At 38.9% G+C, this 17,404-nt stretch overlaps 1 protein-coding gene across 1 annotated transcript; it reads right to left on the bottom strand.

Annotated features, from left to right (window-relative positions):
* Positions 1-1,988: 1,988 nt before the first annotated feature.
* Positions 1,989-17,074, bottom strand: sctr (secretin receptor). Its single transcript, XM_076875381.1, has 12 exons — positions 16,898-17,074; positions 16,602-16,704; positions 15,817-15,917; positions 15,055-15,164; positions 12,673-12,805; positions 9,447-9,600; positions 9,231-9,291; positions 7,366-7,435; positions 6,526-6,617; positions 4,343-4,481; positions 4,038-4,079; positions 1,989-2,393 (listed from the first exon to the last, which is right to left on the bottom strand). The coding sequence occupies exons 1-12, from the start codon at positions 17,072-17,074 to the stop codon at positions 2,220-2,222; spliced, it is 1,356 nt and encodes a 451-aa protein (XP_076731496.1). The 3' UTR covers positions 1,989-2,219.
* Positions 17,075-17,404: the final 330 nt, after the last annotated feature.

Genomic DNA, 17,404 nt, shown 5'->3' with positions numbered 1-17,404 from the left:
AATGGCAAAAGTCTCTTACCGACAGTAGACCCACTCGCACCCGAGTCAATTAATCGCCTCTGGGTTTTTTCCACAGAAGAGCGCTGACCTCACCCCACACACCCAGTACCTTTTCACAGCTCTTCAGCCAATCACCTGGCAGAGAGCAACAAACTGCCAGGTGACACTTGTTACATTAGCATTTAATTTTTTTCAACATGTTTTACACATTCTCACATTTTATTTTGCAAGTTCTCATAAAACATTAACAAGATCCTGCATGTTGCAACATATTATATATAACTAGTGCTAAGAAAGATAAAATACTAGAATTCTACTTCCTAAAACCACAGAACTGACTTCATATTCAGCAGCATTATCATTCATCAGATAATTCAATTAAAATATTCAAACAACAAACAGGAGAGGTCCACTCAGTGTCCTGCTTTAGCAGAGGTCAGACCGAGCCAACAGAAACTGGCTGACACTGAAGAGAATTATTTAGATACTTATCAATATCCAAATAATGTTGTTTCATCATTTACACACTGTACAGTTATGAATGGGAAACTATATATATATATATATATATATATATATATATATATATATATATATATATATATATATATATATATATATACATACACACACTCAACAAAAATATAAACGCAACACCTTTGTTACTGCTCCCATTCCCCATGGGATGGACGTAGAGACCTAAAATTCATTCCAGATACACAATATAACCGTCCCTCCCAAACAGTGGTCACAAATCAGTCCAAATGTGTGGTAGTGGGCACATCTGCTATATTGAGATAATCCATCCCACCTCACAGGTGTGCCACATCAGGATGCTGATCTGACATCATGAGTAGTGCACAGGTGTACCTCAGACTGCCCACAACAAAAGGCCACCCTGGAATGTGCAGGTTTTTGCGCTATTGGGGGTCTGGGGACCCAGAACCGGTCAGTATCTGGTGTGACCACCATTTGCCTCATGCAGTGCAACACATCGTCGCATGGAGTCTATCAGATTGTCAATTGTGGCCTGTGGAATGTTGGTCCACTCCACTTCAATGGCTGTGCGAGGTTGTTGGATATTAGTGGGAACTGGTACACGCTGTCGTATACGCCGGTCAAGCACATCCCGAACATGCTCAATGGGTGACATGTCCGGTGAGTATGCTGGCCATGCAAGAACTGGGACATTCTCAGCTGCCATCTGCCCTGAACAATGTGAACCATGATTCATCCGTGAAGCGCACACCTCTCCAACGTGCCAGACGCCATCGAATGTGAGCATTTGCCCACACAAGTCTGTTACGGCGACGAGCTGGAGTCAGGTCAAGACCCCGATGAGGACGACGGGCATGCAGTTGAGCGTCCCTGAGACGGTTTCTGACAGTTTGTGCAGAAATTGTTTGGTTGTGCAAACCAATTGTTCCAGCAGCTGTCTGGGTGGCTGGTCTCAGACGATCTTGGAGGTGAACCTGCTGGATGTGGAGGTCCTGGGCTGGTGTGGTTACACGAGGTCTGCGGTTGTGAGGCCGGTTGGATGTGCTGCCATATTCTCTGAAACGCCTGTGGAGACGGCTTATGGTTGAGAAATGAACATTCAATGCACGGGCGACAGATCTGGTTGACATTCCTGCTGTCAGCATGCCAATTGCACGCTCCCTCATTGCTTGTGGCATCTGTGGCATTTTGCTGTGAGACAAAACTGCACATTCCAGGGTGGCCTTTTGTTGTGGGCAGTCTGAGGTACACCTGTGCACTACTCATGATGTCAGATCAGCATCCTGATGTGGCACACCTGTGAGGTGGGATGGATTATCTCAATATAGCAGATGTGCCCACTACCACACATTTGGACTGATTTGTGACCACTGTTTGGGAGGGATGGTTATATTGTGTATCTGGAATGAATTTTAGGTCTCTACGTCCATCCCATGGGGAATGGGAGCAGTAACAAAGGTGTTGCGTTTATATTTTTGTTGAGTGTATATATATGTGTGTGTGTGTGTATAGACATTTGTTGTGTCATGATGCAAACATCCCGTTCAGAGGCATTTACCTGGATATTTTAACATGTGAGTGTATGAGGATTGTATATATATTTCAGATACATTTGGAAAAGTGTACTTAGTTTTGTTGCTCTGCCTTCTTTGCACACATTTGTGTCTAAAATGGAGAAGACATCATCTTGTATTTCTCTCGCTGAGGAACCTCGTATCATGCTACACCAGACCAGACTCGGGTGTGGAGGCTGATTTAAATAGAAGAGTGATGTTGGTGGGGCCCCGCTCAGAGCCCCCGCTCTGGCTCATGCTGCCGCACTTCCTCCTGTGCTCCAACTGCACGCGGTGCTTCATCTTCCACCTCCGCCACCTCCTCTGGATCTCGTTCTGCACCTGGAGAACAATTATTGCTATTAATTATTGCTACACTGGGGAAAAGTTGGCTCGCAGTTATATTTTAAGATTAAACACAGTCACAATGGTGATAAAGAAGAAATATTTTCTGTGGATTTAAACTTTTAAATTGCACCAATTCCTCACTTCTTGGCCATAAAATTAAAAGCCAAGTGTTACTTTCCCAGATATTACATATTAATTACTATATGGGTTTATTATTATTATTGTTTTTATTAGGGCTGTTCGATATAACCACATATATCGGATGATGATATGAAAACGTCTATGTTTCAAATTACGCTATTGTTTGTTTTGCAAAGTAAACTGTTTAAGGTAATATTTATTTTATCGTTTTGATGGTCACTGTGGAGTTTCAAGACGTTCTCTCTTTTTCTTATATTTAATATAACCACACTACGGACGGACAAACGACTGTTTTTATGCGTTGTCGTTAGCAACAACGACGGTAAAACCATCGCGTGGCTCTGTCGTCCACTGTTTATTTCCACATAAACCTTTCACAATAAAGCTGAAGATCCTGTTTAGATTTTTCAAAATAAACGGAATCACATGACATAGAATGCAGAGTGTTTACAAAAGAGAAGCTAAAAAGAGCCGTCAGGTGCTAAAAACAAACAAATTTAGAAGCTTAGAACAGGCTTTTCCCCGCAGCACGCGTGGAATAAATACTCACAAAGAGAATTGAGGCCGTTACAACTTATGTAACACTCGAGTCCAGATACACACGCTGAGCTGAAAACACGTCACGCAAGTCGAGTTGCCCGAGACTCACAGAATTTACAGAAAATGTAAAACTTTTGTTGTTATATATTATTGTCGGGACGATAAATGCCTTATATCGGGATATGAGATTTTGGTCATATCACACAGCCCTAGTTGTTATTATTATTATTATTATTATTATTATTTTCCATTTGATTTTTCAAGAACTAATCACGTCAGCAATGTCTTGTGTACTGATTGGTGTAAAAGTGCCAAAACTCCAGGAGGTTCAACAGTAAGTTGAATTGAAACTGTAAAAATTCCTGGGTGTACATGGGGAAAGATGTTGTATGAGCCTGAGAAAAATTAACACTGGGACCAGGACTATCAAAGAACCTTAACCTTGTGATTCTTTATTAAATGGCCAGTTTGGGCAATTTTAGTTTTTATTTCATATTTTTCTAAAAGCAGGCTTTTAGAAAAATGTTATGAAGCCTGCAGTCCACACATGCAGTGGTTCCAGGCAAAGTGACACTTGTTACAAATAGTGAAGATCTCATATATTGTTATTGTACAGATCTGGGCCTGCCCTGCCTTTGTGTAAGCTCTTTAAGAAAAACTTGGACGACTGTTTATTTGGTCTGTACCGAATAAATCAAAGTGATTTCTTCTAGGAATCTTTTGCAATTAAATATAAATGCAATGTTTGTTTCTGTGCCAGCTGTTTACCTAATGTGTTCAGTCATTTTTAAAGTCGGACTATTTCCAGGTTGTTTCTAGGATGGATGGTACAACCACCACACTGCTAATTAGACTTTGACAAGTTTATTTTCTGTAATTTTGCATGTGAACAGTAAGCTTACATCTAGAAATGACAACATAATGTTTCATGGGTATAAAGGGAAAAATAAACCTTACCTCCCCGTTCAGGAAACAGTACAGAAGCGCTACGACAAATCCCTGAAACAACACGTACAGAAACATAACTGACAGGCTGCTGTTAGTGCATGTGGATATTTTTAGAAGCTTCCTGTTCTAGTCTCTCATACAATGAAGCTGCTGAATGCAGCAAATGATTCTTTAAAGAACACTTTCTTTACTGCAGGAACAAATGCACTGTTCAAATACACACCAATGTTCCTGCCGTGTACAAATAGACTTCTGTGTTAGGAGAAAATTAAAGGTGGTGATTAGACAACAGCTTACAGTTGGCTTTACTGTACCTGAGTAGAAGCAAAAGCCAGCTCAATAAAGTTCCAGATTTCATAGGTCCTGCCGCGGACTTTGTGTGGAAGGAAAGCAAAGAGAATGTAGTGTAAGCCAAAGAGCGACACCAGGAGGAAGGATGACTTGGCAAGTTTCCTGTTGTTTGAAGAATAACAGTGTATGAACCATTAGAATTAAAGTGAGAAAGTCTACAAACCTCTTTGAAAATATCAGACAAATAATAATACACAGACCTCTGGGAAAAAATAAAAACCTGTGATCAAAAAGAGCAAACTTAAACACAAATGGACCTCAAATCAAAACTGAAGCAGATGTCGGCCCTTTTGCCCATTTTTAGAATATAAGCTAACATTTTTTAAAATTTTGATCAAAAGGTTGAGTGACACAGAAACTCCACAACACCGATTCATCCCGAATGTTAAGGATGAACGTACATGTGTTTTCTTCTCCAGGTTCTGTGAGTCAGGGCATTCGATTTTAAATAAAATAACACATCTAGCTGCAAACTGCAACACAGGGCGTAACTGCTCAGCTGCACAAATTCACCTCAGCAGCTTGATCTGACTATGTTATGAAGCAGTCTCACCTCCACCTCCACCCCAACACCAACAACATGATCTGATCATCCGGGACATAATAATGTCCCAGATGTATCCAATGGATAAAGTTCATGTTCATATTGCTCAGATTCAACTATTTCACTTAGTCCCACTTTAAAAAAAACAACAAAGCACAAATGTTATTACTGTGACAGGAGTATGAAGGAATCCAGTGGCTAACTCATGTCTTTCAAACACTTCTTCCATTGCTACAGTGGTTAAACCCGACATAGTCAAGTAGGACCTGAATGATTATCTTATACACATGCAGCTAGAGCTAAGTGGGGAAGTAGCTCACCTTTTATGGTGAGCTTACTGTGGTGTATAAACCCTCAAAGTAATGCATTACTGTAATCATATTGCATTTGTCTACAATGTAAAAATTTATAACAAATACTAAATTCAGGAATCACATTATAGTTACTAATGAAAAAAAGTGCTGCTGCTGCTTTTGTGTTCATCTGGAGTTGCATAGATAGTTAATAAACACTTAAAGCCACAGAATAAAGTATAGTACAAATATGTGTGTGGATGGGTGAATGATGCCTGTAGCAAACTTTTCTCTCCAAGTGTCAGTCCATTTGCTACTTTCCAACCTAGAGCAGGCTTAGGTGTAATTACATTTCCTCTTGTCACCATAACGTTTTCCGAGCGTTCTGACTTAGGTGGAAGCTTTATGGTATTACTAAGATCGAAGGTACTAAAAAGAAAAAGATTTGTGAGCATTTGAAAAGTTTAGTGTTACACTGTTAACTGCAAGTGCCCAGGTACTATTACAAAGTAAAGGTAATGTAATGATTCACAAATTACTTTCTACATCAGTAAATCACATGGGTGTTTAAATGCAAATTTAAAACATATGAGTAATATTTCATACTTTTATTTGAGTAGTGATACGAACACTGGACCTGTTTAATCAATGTTACTGAACTATGAGCATTTTTTTGAATAAAAGAGGCTTTTCTTATTTTCTGCTAGGTGAGCTGAAACCAATTACTTCTTCCACATAAAAGCCAGATTAATCTTTATACACTCATAAAATGCATCACCGCAACTTCTCTGCCTTCAACACGTCAGTGAAGAATGTCTGAGCACTCAAAGCGCTTTATACAACTAATTCATTCATCCAATCACACATTCTTCTAAGCTCTTAAGTGCTCTATCTAACATTCATACACCATTCACACTCTGATGGATGCATGGGAGAGCAACATGGGGTTGGTATCTTGCCCAAGGATACTTGACATGCAGACTGGAGCAGACTGGGATCGAACCACTGACCGTGGCTGACCTGCTCTACCACCTGAACTACAGCCACCCCACACATACAGTTTGTATGTCCTCTATCTCATTTCTTGCCTTCAGCAAACAAACGTTGGAGTAAAAGGTTTCATTGAAACAACGTTTTGCACCACCCAGCTTCTTTAATTCAATTCGGTTTTATTTTATTCATGTAGTGCCAAATCACAACAACAATTGCCTCAAGGCGCTTCAGAGTCTCTTTCACATAATAGCTGGTTAGCTTTGACTGGGGCCATTTCACAGTTCTGTGGAATAGAAAACTGAAGTAAGTCACTCACCTGTAGTGATTGAATTCATTGCCGGGCATGTCTTGTGTCCTTAGCTTGGCCACCAGTATTTTTAGGATACACAGGAAGAACAACAAGTTCACCTGGAAAACAAAGCAGGCAGAGCTTCAGCTTCAGGCGCTGCTCCCTGGGATGAATGATGCTTTCACACAATTATTAGAAACTGCTGCCTTGCTACAGTGTAAACACTCTTTATTGGATCTCTGCTTTGTTGTTTTTGATGTGACTGTTTCCTGTTGCGCTCATTTCTGGAACCATTAAATCACTGGCCCAATAGTTAATTATATCATAACCCACAGTTTTAATAATGTCTTAAAGTGAAACTGTGTCTATGCTTATCATAAAAGATTAAGTATTTACAGCCATACAGAAATTTTAATACTAAAGATCCACCACAACTTTCTGTGAATGGCTGTCAAGTGATTGCCGGAGAACACCAACATTCTCCTTATACAAGGAAGAACCTGACTTGTCTGGCCATTCCATTTTCATGGAATTATAGTGAAACTTGAAAAAGTGTGATCCAAACCAGAAACCGTGAAATCTCGTCTTCAAAGTACAAATTGCACCTGAAGTTTGTGACCAACACATTTCACAGATACAACTTGTACTGTGAAGGCGAATGTTCTCCATTTCTGGTTTGTGTTGCACTCTTTGCACTTCCAATACCATTTGGTCAGTAGATTGTAGGTCCTTGTATTATGGTCACCAGAAGTTTGCATGAACTTCTGGTTTCCTTAGCAACCTGCTAGTGTCCAGAGCAATCACAAGGAAGCTTTCAGAGCATGCAATCATTTTTTTACAGAAAGATCAACATAAGGAAGAACTGACTATAATGAAGAGTAGAACAGGAAGTCTGAGAATCCACCAGATCCATTCACTCCTTCTCATCTCCCAGCAACTTAAGAGAGGAAACATAAACAAACACGATGTCAGTGACAGTAACTGGTCACAGTAATTGGTCAGGATTTCAAGCTACTGAATTAAATATATGGCCAAAAATATCTAGACACAAAATATTTACAGTTGATCCCACCAACCTATATGTGGTAGTTTAACATTCCCAAACCCAATCCAATCAATCCCTAACTGTGGAGAATAACATTGAGTATCCTGCTTTTAAAGGGATATATAATAATAATAATAATAATAATAATGGTGATAATAATAATAATAATAATAATAATAACAACAATAACAACAACAACAACAACAATAATAATAATAATAATAATAATAATAATAATAATAATAACAACAACAATAATAATAATAATAATAATAAAATAAAAATAACAATAATAATAATAATGATGATGATGATGGTGATAATAATAATAACAATAACAACAACAACAACAACAATAATCTGACAGATGAGACTCAGGGACAGTCGTTTTTTCAGTCTCTTGATGTCAGCAGCTCCAGTGTTGCTCTCCCAGCACTGTACACTATGCAGACCATAAATTAGTCATAGATATTGTCCATAATTTTACAAACACTGAAGGTTCTCAGCTTTTCTACTCGTCCCCTTTTTGTATAAAGCTTCTGATCTTCCAATTTAGTCTGTTGCTGATACAGATGCATCCTGTCTCAGACGTACGATGGAGTATGAGGGCCACATTAAGAAAAAAAAAAACAAGATCATTTTGAGAATTAACTCAAAATTTGGAGATTAAAATCAAAAATCTCTTATGAGAAAAAAGTTGAAATACTATTTTGGGGAAAAAATCTAAAAATAAAGATTACAGTTGTTCCTCTGGGTTAGTAAAATTGTACTTTAGAATCAGTTATAGTAACAAGAAGGGAAATTATTCCTGTTTTAGCACTTATATATGTATTTACCCATAAATTGAGCACTCCAGTTTTCAACAATTGGTGAGGGTGTACTCAGAATAGCGCTATCCACCCACAGTAAACTTTGTAGTGGTTTATTTCTAAATGAAATATTCCAAAATGTTATATTGGGCAGAAAATTAAAAGGATGAATTAATGATTTTACTTTATACACAAATTATGACGGTGCATTTTTCTAATAGGACAGTCTGTATCTGTGACATTGTTGCTCAAAGGTCTACCAGTTACATCACGCTTGCTTTAACATTGTTTTTCTTTCAAAACCTAAAGTTTTTCATTTTGCAAGCGGGCAGCTGACCCACAAATGTATGTATTACTGTAGGGTCTACCTTACAATATAAAGCGCCTTGAGGTGACTGTTGTTGTGATTTGGTGCTGTGCAAATAAAATTGAAGTGAAACTGAATTGAAAAGATTATTACCTGGTTATTAATTTGTTATTAAAAATTTAAAAAGCCAGCTTTGTGTTCTGCAGCTCTGTTTCCTGCCTATTACACAGAAACTACCAAAGGTAACTGAGTGGTAACAATTACCACATTATTAGAGTCTTGTTTCTCCTTGTTACCCTACTATTACCTCTTTATTACTGACTTGTAATAGAAAGTGCTACCAAATATTTTATTTATCAAAGTTGCTAATGACAGCACTTAATATGGCCATAAACTCCTGTATTTTAAATAACAGTTTGATATTTGAAATGAAGAGAAATCCTAGGAATCAGAAGAAAGGGAGGTATTTATTCCCAGCATGTAATCATTTTACATTTATTCCTTTAATGTCCAAAAACATGTGATCATGTGTACTGTTTGTACTATACAGTTTAATATGTGTTGAGCTTACCCTTCATCTTCATGGAGGTACTTAGCAAAACTCCAGCCACTCATGATAATCACTGGAGAACCTGGAAGACGAGAGAAACGTTAGCGTTTACCTTCTGCTATTATCAATAAGAGGACTATATAGATCAGCAAAATACTGACATCCAAATAAACAGAGTGAAACAAAGAAAAATAATAATAAAGAATAGTAACAGTGACTGCTACTGAGCTGTCATACCCCAGCCAAGGATGATGTACCACGACAAGTGTTTCCTCTGAGAGAACAGCGAGGCGCTGACAAGTTTGTACAGGTAGTAGCCCTCAGCCAGCAGCCAGCTGTAGTTGGCCATGATGCAGTAGTTAGACAGCACAGTGGCAAATTTACAACTGACCTTCAGGGGGCAGCAGAGGGCAGAGAGAAGATAAGCAGGTGTCTGGCACAGTGCACACAGTGTAACTCAGCGTTATCATGGTCATCTTGAAGCATTCTCAATCATCCAGGTGAGTAAATCTCCAAAAGTTGTTTCTGTTCATCTGGATGTTTTCAGTGGGAGAAACATTTCGTCATCATCCAGGTGACGTCGTCAGCCTCCTGTGAAAACCTGTGAAAACGCTACGTCCAGATGAACAGAATCAACTTTTGGAGGGTTATCATGGCCACATAAAACTAAACTAAAACTAGATTTTAAAAAGAAAAGATGACAGCTGAAACATTATTCACTGATACATTAGTGTTTCTACAGTATTTTAAACATTAACACATTTGGTAACAACTGATAAATATTGCCAAAAACTCGACTCTCGCCAAAAATGACCCACAAACGAGTTCTGTTGTATTATGAGTTCTGACCTGTGGTAGAAGATGAATATTGCCCATTTTAATCCACCACACACATTATGCTAGGTGGTACGTGGACCCAAAATATAATACAGTGTAACAGTAACTCCCCAAATTACATTATCAGTTAGATCTCCCACAGGTGACGTGAATCAGTTGTATAAAGACATACATGCTAGTTTTAACTGGTGATTCTAAATTGGCATTATATAATCATATAGTGATTATATTATATACAGTGGATTATAGAAGTACAGCTTGCTGACATTTTCACTGCAATACTTGGACTTGTGGTCTATTTATATGTTGCATCTGAATTCTTCCTCCAGCACTTATCTACTTGTGCTGGTGTAATCTAATGTTATAGCTGTTGCATCATCTCCTGAGGATTCGTCTCCTCCTTCTTACACTAATCATTGCTGTCAGAGGTTTTTCTTGTGACACAGATGGGCGAGTGTGCAACTGTTCTTCGGAAACATGCCAGAAATATGCGATGCTCAGCTCTAAACACTGTAGGTGAGGAAAAAGCTCAGCGAAAAACTGATCAGTGCAGCTAATCTTAGTGTGATTCATCTTAATATTTTCCTCCAAAAACCTTGGCTGTGACAGGGCCAGACAAAGAGCAATCCTGGAGGCTTGATTTATTGCACTGTGTACCCTGCCCGGGACAGGGTCACCAGGTCCCTACCCTGGAGCTTGGCCCGGCGTAGAGGCTCCAGAGTGAGGGTCTGGTGACTGAGCCTTAATCCGTATGGCCTGACCAGGCTCTGTGTCCATTCTCCTATGGGTCCACTACCACAGGAGTCTATAGGGGTTTGATACTCTTTGGATTGGGTGGCAGTCAGAGGCAGAGGTCCTGGCATTCTGATGCCCAGCTTCCAAAACTGGCCTGTGGCACAGGGAACGTCACCTCTCTGGTGGGGAAGGAGCCTGAGCTGGTGTGTGAGGTCGGGAGATACCGACTATATATAGCTGGGCTCATCTCAGCGCATAATTCTGGCTGTGGAACAAGGTTTCTGGAGAGGGATGGGACTTATTTCCACTGAAGATCCCCTATGTGAAAGGTGGTGGGCTCCTCAGGATTCGCTGCATGCATATTGGGGTTTTCCCTGGTGGACAAGTGGGTAGCTTCCCTGCACCTCAGAGTCAGGGAGTGGGTCCTCATGTTGTTTTTTCCTCTGTGCCAAATGATGGTTCACTGTACCCAGGCTTCTTAGAGTGGCTTTGTTGTGTGAAGGACTCTAATCCACGGACTCCGCTGTTCTGCTGGGGGTCTGCAGGGTCACCAACATGGGAAGTGATAGTGTGATCTGGGGGGAGTGTGACTGAGAGAAACGGCCTATCTGATCTGCGATGACTCACTTATGACTGGGGGGGTCACTGACATTGAATGTCCTTCACTGACATGCTTGAAGGAGATTCAAAGCTCTTCTTTGCATGTTTCTGCCTTTTGCTCCATTCTCTCTAAACATGATCGCACTTCAATAATGTTGAGGTCTGCGCTCCGGGGAGGCTAAACCCTGACTGATATTTTTTCATTGTGTGTTTGTGTTGGCAGTGTGTTTGAGATCATTGTCATGCTAAAATATGAACTTGCTGCCAATCAGACTCTTTCTACAAGGAAACAGATGGTGGATCAAAATCTGACAGTACTATGTTCATAATTCCCTAAATTTTGACAAGATCCCCAACAACCCCAGTCTGAAATGAACCAACCACGGCACAGCGTCCACTATCTTTTACAGATGACTCTTACTGTTGTGCCTCTTTCCTGATCTCTTGGGATTCATCACTCCATAAAACCCACATTTATCTTTAGTAGTTTTCAAAATGTTCATGTTCAAACTCAGCCTCAGATTTCAATTTGCAAAAAAAGGAAAAGAAAAAATAGCATGAAAGTGTGAAAACCTTTTAAAAAGTATATCTTAAAAACTATAAGATTCTAAAATGAAAAACAATCATTATAACAAACTTTAAACATTTTATTCAGATCAGAGATGGTGCAGCAGAAAATATTCTAAAAATCTGAGACTGAAGGTCTTGAAATTGAAAAACACGCAAACATTTAACAAAATTATTCTCTGATTTATAAAAGTCCACGATCTTGTTCCATCTACTTGTATTTTTGTTTTTGCCATACAACGCGTCATATTTGCTCAGTCAGCATGAAAATGAAATAAAAGTGTCATGTTCTTCATTTTGTATCCAAGAATTTCATATTAAATGCTTTTCAGCGATGTACCATTCAGAAATGGTCACTATAGTGGTGCAGAGCTTGAATCCATAATCTATTTACATTAAACACTTTTTATCTATGACACAAACACAGTAGATAAAAACTGGGGAAAAGCCATGATTGGTGGATAACTTGCTCTACTTCCTGAGGCACAGCAGTGATCACAGGATCAACAGTTGATGCTGTGAAGTAGTAAACTCATTTTTCAGTATCACCCACTTGCATTAATTGAAGAACTTGAAGAAAAAAGTGGCACAGCATTATCTGAATGTGTCTGTCCCCACATGTTAAATGTTAATGTCTTGTCTTGTTAAACGTCTCACGTTACCAAGTCACAACATAGCATGTGCCCTCTCTCTCTCTCTTTGTTAAGACAAAAACAGAAAGTACCGTATAGATGTGACAGTGAAAACTGTCTTCATTTGAGAACAGAACTGCATCCCTAATAAAGATGAGTACGGCTCGGAAGATGAAGGAGAGGAAGAGCTGGACATGGATAAAGTTGCGTGTGCAGTGGAGCCTCCTGAGGATTGTGGGACACAGACATGGATCAAATGTTATAATCGTTCATGTTATTTGATAACATGTATATCATAGATAATGTAAATGTGTATATACATGCATATATTTGGTGGTGATAATATATACATGTTAAATTATAAATTATGTATTGAGAATAGATTATTTAACCCTCTAAGGTCATCGTCACTGGTAAACCTTACCATAACAAAAAAGTTACATTTTTGTTTGTAACCTTTTGGGCTCTACTTCTACTCCAATGAAAAGAAAAAAAAACACAGTAATTATTGACAATTATTAACTGACACTTATCGAGTATTTACATTTTTCCACAAACGTTCTTTGCTTTTCTGCAACAGATATCAAAAGTTTAGGGTTTGGAGCTCAGACGGTTAATGTGACAACTGAAGTCTTCATGATTTAAGAGTGATTAAACGTGCTAATTTCTTCTTCTTAGTGAAGTCATCAGTTCATAGATCAAATATATTGTAATAAAAATATATTGTGAGGAATTCCCTATGTTGCATTCATTTCTCCAACAACAAAATTTCTTTATTTCTTCATCGTATTTGTGGCATTTCAGATAAAGTGGAGATTCAGATGCAGCACTGTGTTATTTTGCAACGCTGCAAATGTTTGACTCACAGTAATGACGATTTGTAGTTGGACCTTTAATTACATGTTTTATTATTAAAAGAAAATTATTGTTAAGAAAATAATTATATTGAGTTTTACTAAAAGGGCAAAAATCAGTCATCAACACTTGGGCCATATATGCTTACAGTACTTAACCATTTGTAAAGTATAGATAACTTAAGGATTATAAATCTACCCTCTGGATCTATAACTGTGATCTGTAATGATTGTGCTAAGCTAAAAGGTTTGTTGAAGCCTGCAGACTCGAATACTGTACTACTCAGCCAACTCTTCCCTCTTTTTCTACAAACGCTTCACAAATCTACCTTTGCCTGAAGCATTTACCAGTGAGTTGCATAAAAGGTGAGATGCATTCATCAGAGTATAAATGTGTGTGAATGTTGGATAAGAAGCACTTAAGCATAGGAAAAGTGCTTGTGTGAATGGGTAAATGAGGCATGTTGTATAAAGCACTTTGCTCTGGGAGAGTAGAAAAGCACTATATAAGAATCAGTCCATATACCAGACATGCTAAAATTGTTTTCATGGTTCAGCTCTTATCATTTAAAGCTTTAACCTCCTAAGACCTGAACTCTTCCACGGCATGCCATTTGATATTTGGGCTGATTGGGACCCGATCAATGTAAAAACAAAGAAACACCAGATTTTTTTTTTTTACCCAATTTTTGTTCCTAAGAAAAATGAGAGCCACGTATGAGGACATTCGTTTTAAAATTTGATGGAACAATGGTAGTATAATGTCCTCGTAAGTGGATATCAGGCCCTTGTAGAGCAAAATTGAGTATTTTGGTCTAGACAACCCAAAATGTGATGCCCACATATGTGGACGCCAGGTCCTAGGAGGTTGAAGTGGGCACAGGTGGTGTTGAAAGTTAGAAAAAAAAATCAGCCACAGATACAGGTTCTCTTTTTTTTCTATAGACTTTTAGATTTTGGCTGGACAAATGGGATGAGAGCAGAGGAACCTCCAGGATGCTGTGTTCATAGTTTAAATGATGAATTAAGACCAGAGTTAGCTGCTAAGGATCTCCATAAATCACTTGATGCTCTTGTTTTCAAAACTTTTTTCAAAAAAAGTGCTAACAAATCAGTATACTTACATCATTGACAAATAGCATAAGTCATTTTATGAGTTAAAAATACTTACACTGTACTTAAATTACTTACACTGTACTTAAATTTCTTGCAGTGCTATTTGTGTCCTGAAAAATACCTCAAAGTTATACAGCCTGCACCCCAGTACAGCATACTTACAGTGTAAGATGGGGAAGTATTGTTTGTTTTTCCAGAAATTACCATGAAATTATGAAGTAATCAACACGCACTTAAAAATACATAGGATGTTTTAAAATTACTTACAAATTACTTACAATATAAGGTGTTTTTTAAAATTCATGTAAATTCAAATGATATTACATTTAGTTACAGGGTAGTTAGTCATGGGCCTAATAGCTCTTATAATGTAAATGTCTTATAATAAATCAAATAACTACTTTCTAATAACATCTGTAATAATTGTGCCTCACACACAGTTGGTAAAGTAACAGACAGTGTTGTACGCAGATATTGTTGTTTGTTAATTCTCTCATCACTGACCTCAGAAGGGAGAGAATAGCAACAGCTGTGATGAGGAAGACAAGGGAAACACTGTAACCCACAGAGTACATGATTCTCACAAACAGGAAGTACCTCTGGGAGCTGTGCACCTGGGAAAAACATGAATATATCCAGTGAGTTCAGCAGCAGCAGATTTTTGCATGACTATGTATCTATTTATCTCATTGGACGAAAGGCAAGAATATTTTTGGTATCATAACTTTCAACACTGCCACAACACTGCCATGTAAACAGGATTAATTCAAACTGAACTGGCAGCCCTCACCCTGCATCTGCAGGGTTCCTGCACGTTCCTTCTATGTGCGGAGAGTGTGAGAAGAGGCAGAGGAAGACAGAAGACTAAGGCTACGTTCACACGTACACGCAGATTTTTCTATGCGTTTGCACCTTTTGTCCCCTCGTAAACGGCGTTTTCGGTCACTGAAAACGGAAAATCTCCATTTTCAAAAAAACAGAATAACGAGGGGATGGGAAACAAAAGGAAAACACAGCTGGAACTAATCTGACACAACGAGAAAGGGAGGAAGCAAAACTGAACACTTTGAACACAGGACAAGGGATTATCAAAAAAATAGGAAACATGAGACACACACTAAGAAGCGGGCTTGACACAAGGACTGGGAGGAAACAGACATGGGGACATAACCGAGTGGGGAGACAGGTTTTGTTACCGCCCCCCGTTCAGTTAGTTCGATGGGTGACTGAGTGCTACAGCATGAAAGGAAGAAGGAAGAGGCTTACTTCTAGAGGAAGGCTTTCATTAAAGCCATACTCGCATGCTATATCATGTGGAGGGTAGGGATCAGTCCAGCCAAGCTCTGTGCAGTTCCTGAAAACTTGCCCTACAGAAATGGAACACATACATACAATGTGTTTTATTGTTAACACATAAAAAACAATAGCAGAAATTTAGGGTTTTTTTTGTAATATATAGGATAAAGGTTAATCTAGTTCAACCCCCTGGAGACAATGAGTGTGTGAATCTAATTATACCACAATCCAAGAGGTTCACTCCAGCTCACCACGGACATCAAGGTAAGACCTACAGTATCTAACATCCCTGTGTTGTTGTTTCTTTGTTGTCAGGAGTGTTGGTCCAGGATCAACATTGCAACTGAACAATCATGTCTTTGTGATGCCATTACTGTGCAATGTGGGGGAAAATGTACTTGTTTATAGAAAACTCTTTTCTGGTAGAAATAGTAAGCATTTCAAGTGTTTTCTTTATTAATTTATACAATATATTAATATATTTATGATACATATAATAAATATATTGTGAACTTGGTTGTGCTGTTATATTAAACTTATGTTAGTTTGTTCATGTTTGCTTTTAATAACATTAGCTTGTTTCTTGGTTAATGCTAACTGAATGCTCAGACAGCATCACTGGTAAATTGTGATACTGATTCTAGACTTACATTATTATTATGATGTAGAAACTACAGCAACACAGGGATATCAAATCATGTGACTAACATAGCCAAGCTATGAGTTTAAAAATATGCACTACTGTATGGCCCTACTACTAACCAGTGGTGTGTAGAAATCCAGGACATGGCTGAGACACAACATCTCCAACTGCAGCATGGGGCCAACAGTTAACATGGTCCCACCATCCCCTGCATTCTGTCAAAAAAAGAAAATCAAATTTTCAAAGAAAATCAAATTTCACTTTGTTCACAGCTCAGGTGATTGCTAAAGCACAGCGTGGGTGTGGGAGGAGTTTGGTGAGGCCATGGAAACAGACTTTTGGCTTGAGGCAATTCTGGTGCAGGTGGAGTGCTGCTGACTTCAACTAGCTGGATGGTGGAGGGAATACTTTGATGACCTCCTTAATCCCACTGACACATTTTCTGTAGAAGAACTCAAACATCACTGGGGTCAAGGTCACTGAGGTAGTTTGATGGCTGGGCCCCTGGATGAGGTTTTCCCGGAGTTCCTTAACACTCTGGCTGTGGTAGAACTGTCTTGTTGACACACCTCTGCAATGTTGCATGGCGATCTGGGGTGGTGCCTGTGAAATGAGAGACTTGAGTGATAGTTTCTATATTTAAGAAGGGGGACTGAAAGGGTGTGCTCCAACTAGAGGGAGACGGCTCTCCTCGGCCTCCCTGGGAATGTTTGTGCTAGGGTAAAGGAAAAGAAAGTTTGTCCATTAGTCGCACTTCAAATCCAGGAAGAACAATTTGGTTTTCATGCTGGACCAGCTCTTTATTGAACTCACACATTTTCAAGTGTTTATGGGAGTTTGGCCATCCAGGCTACATGAGTTTTGTAAACTTGGGGGTGGCATTCAACAGCATCCCTTGGGGTATACTTAGGTGGT

Source organism: Maylandia zebra, linkage group LG16 (genome assembly GCF_041146795.1).
Source record: "Maylandia zebra isolate NMK-2024a linkage group LG16, Mzebra_GT3a, whole genome shotgun sequence".
NCBI lineage: Eukaryota > Metazoa > Chordata > Actinopteri > Cichliformes > Cichlidae > Maylandia > Maylandia zebra.
The sequence above is the reverse complement of the archived record's forward strand: the minus strand, read 5'-3'. Positions and strand labels throughout refer to the sequence as shown.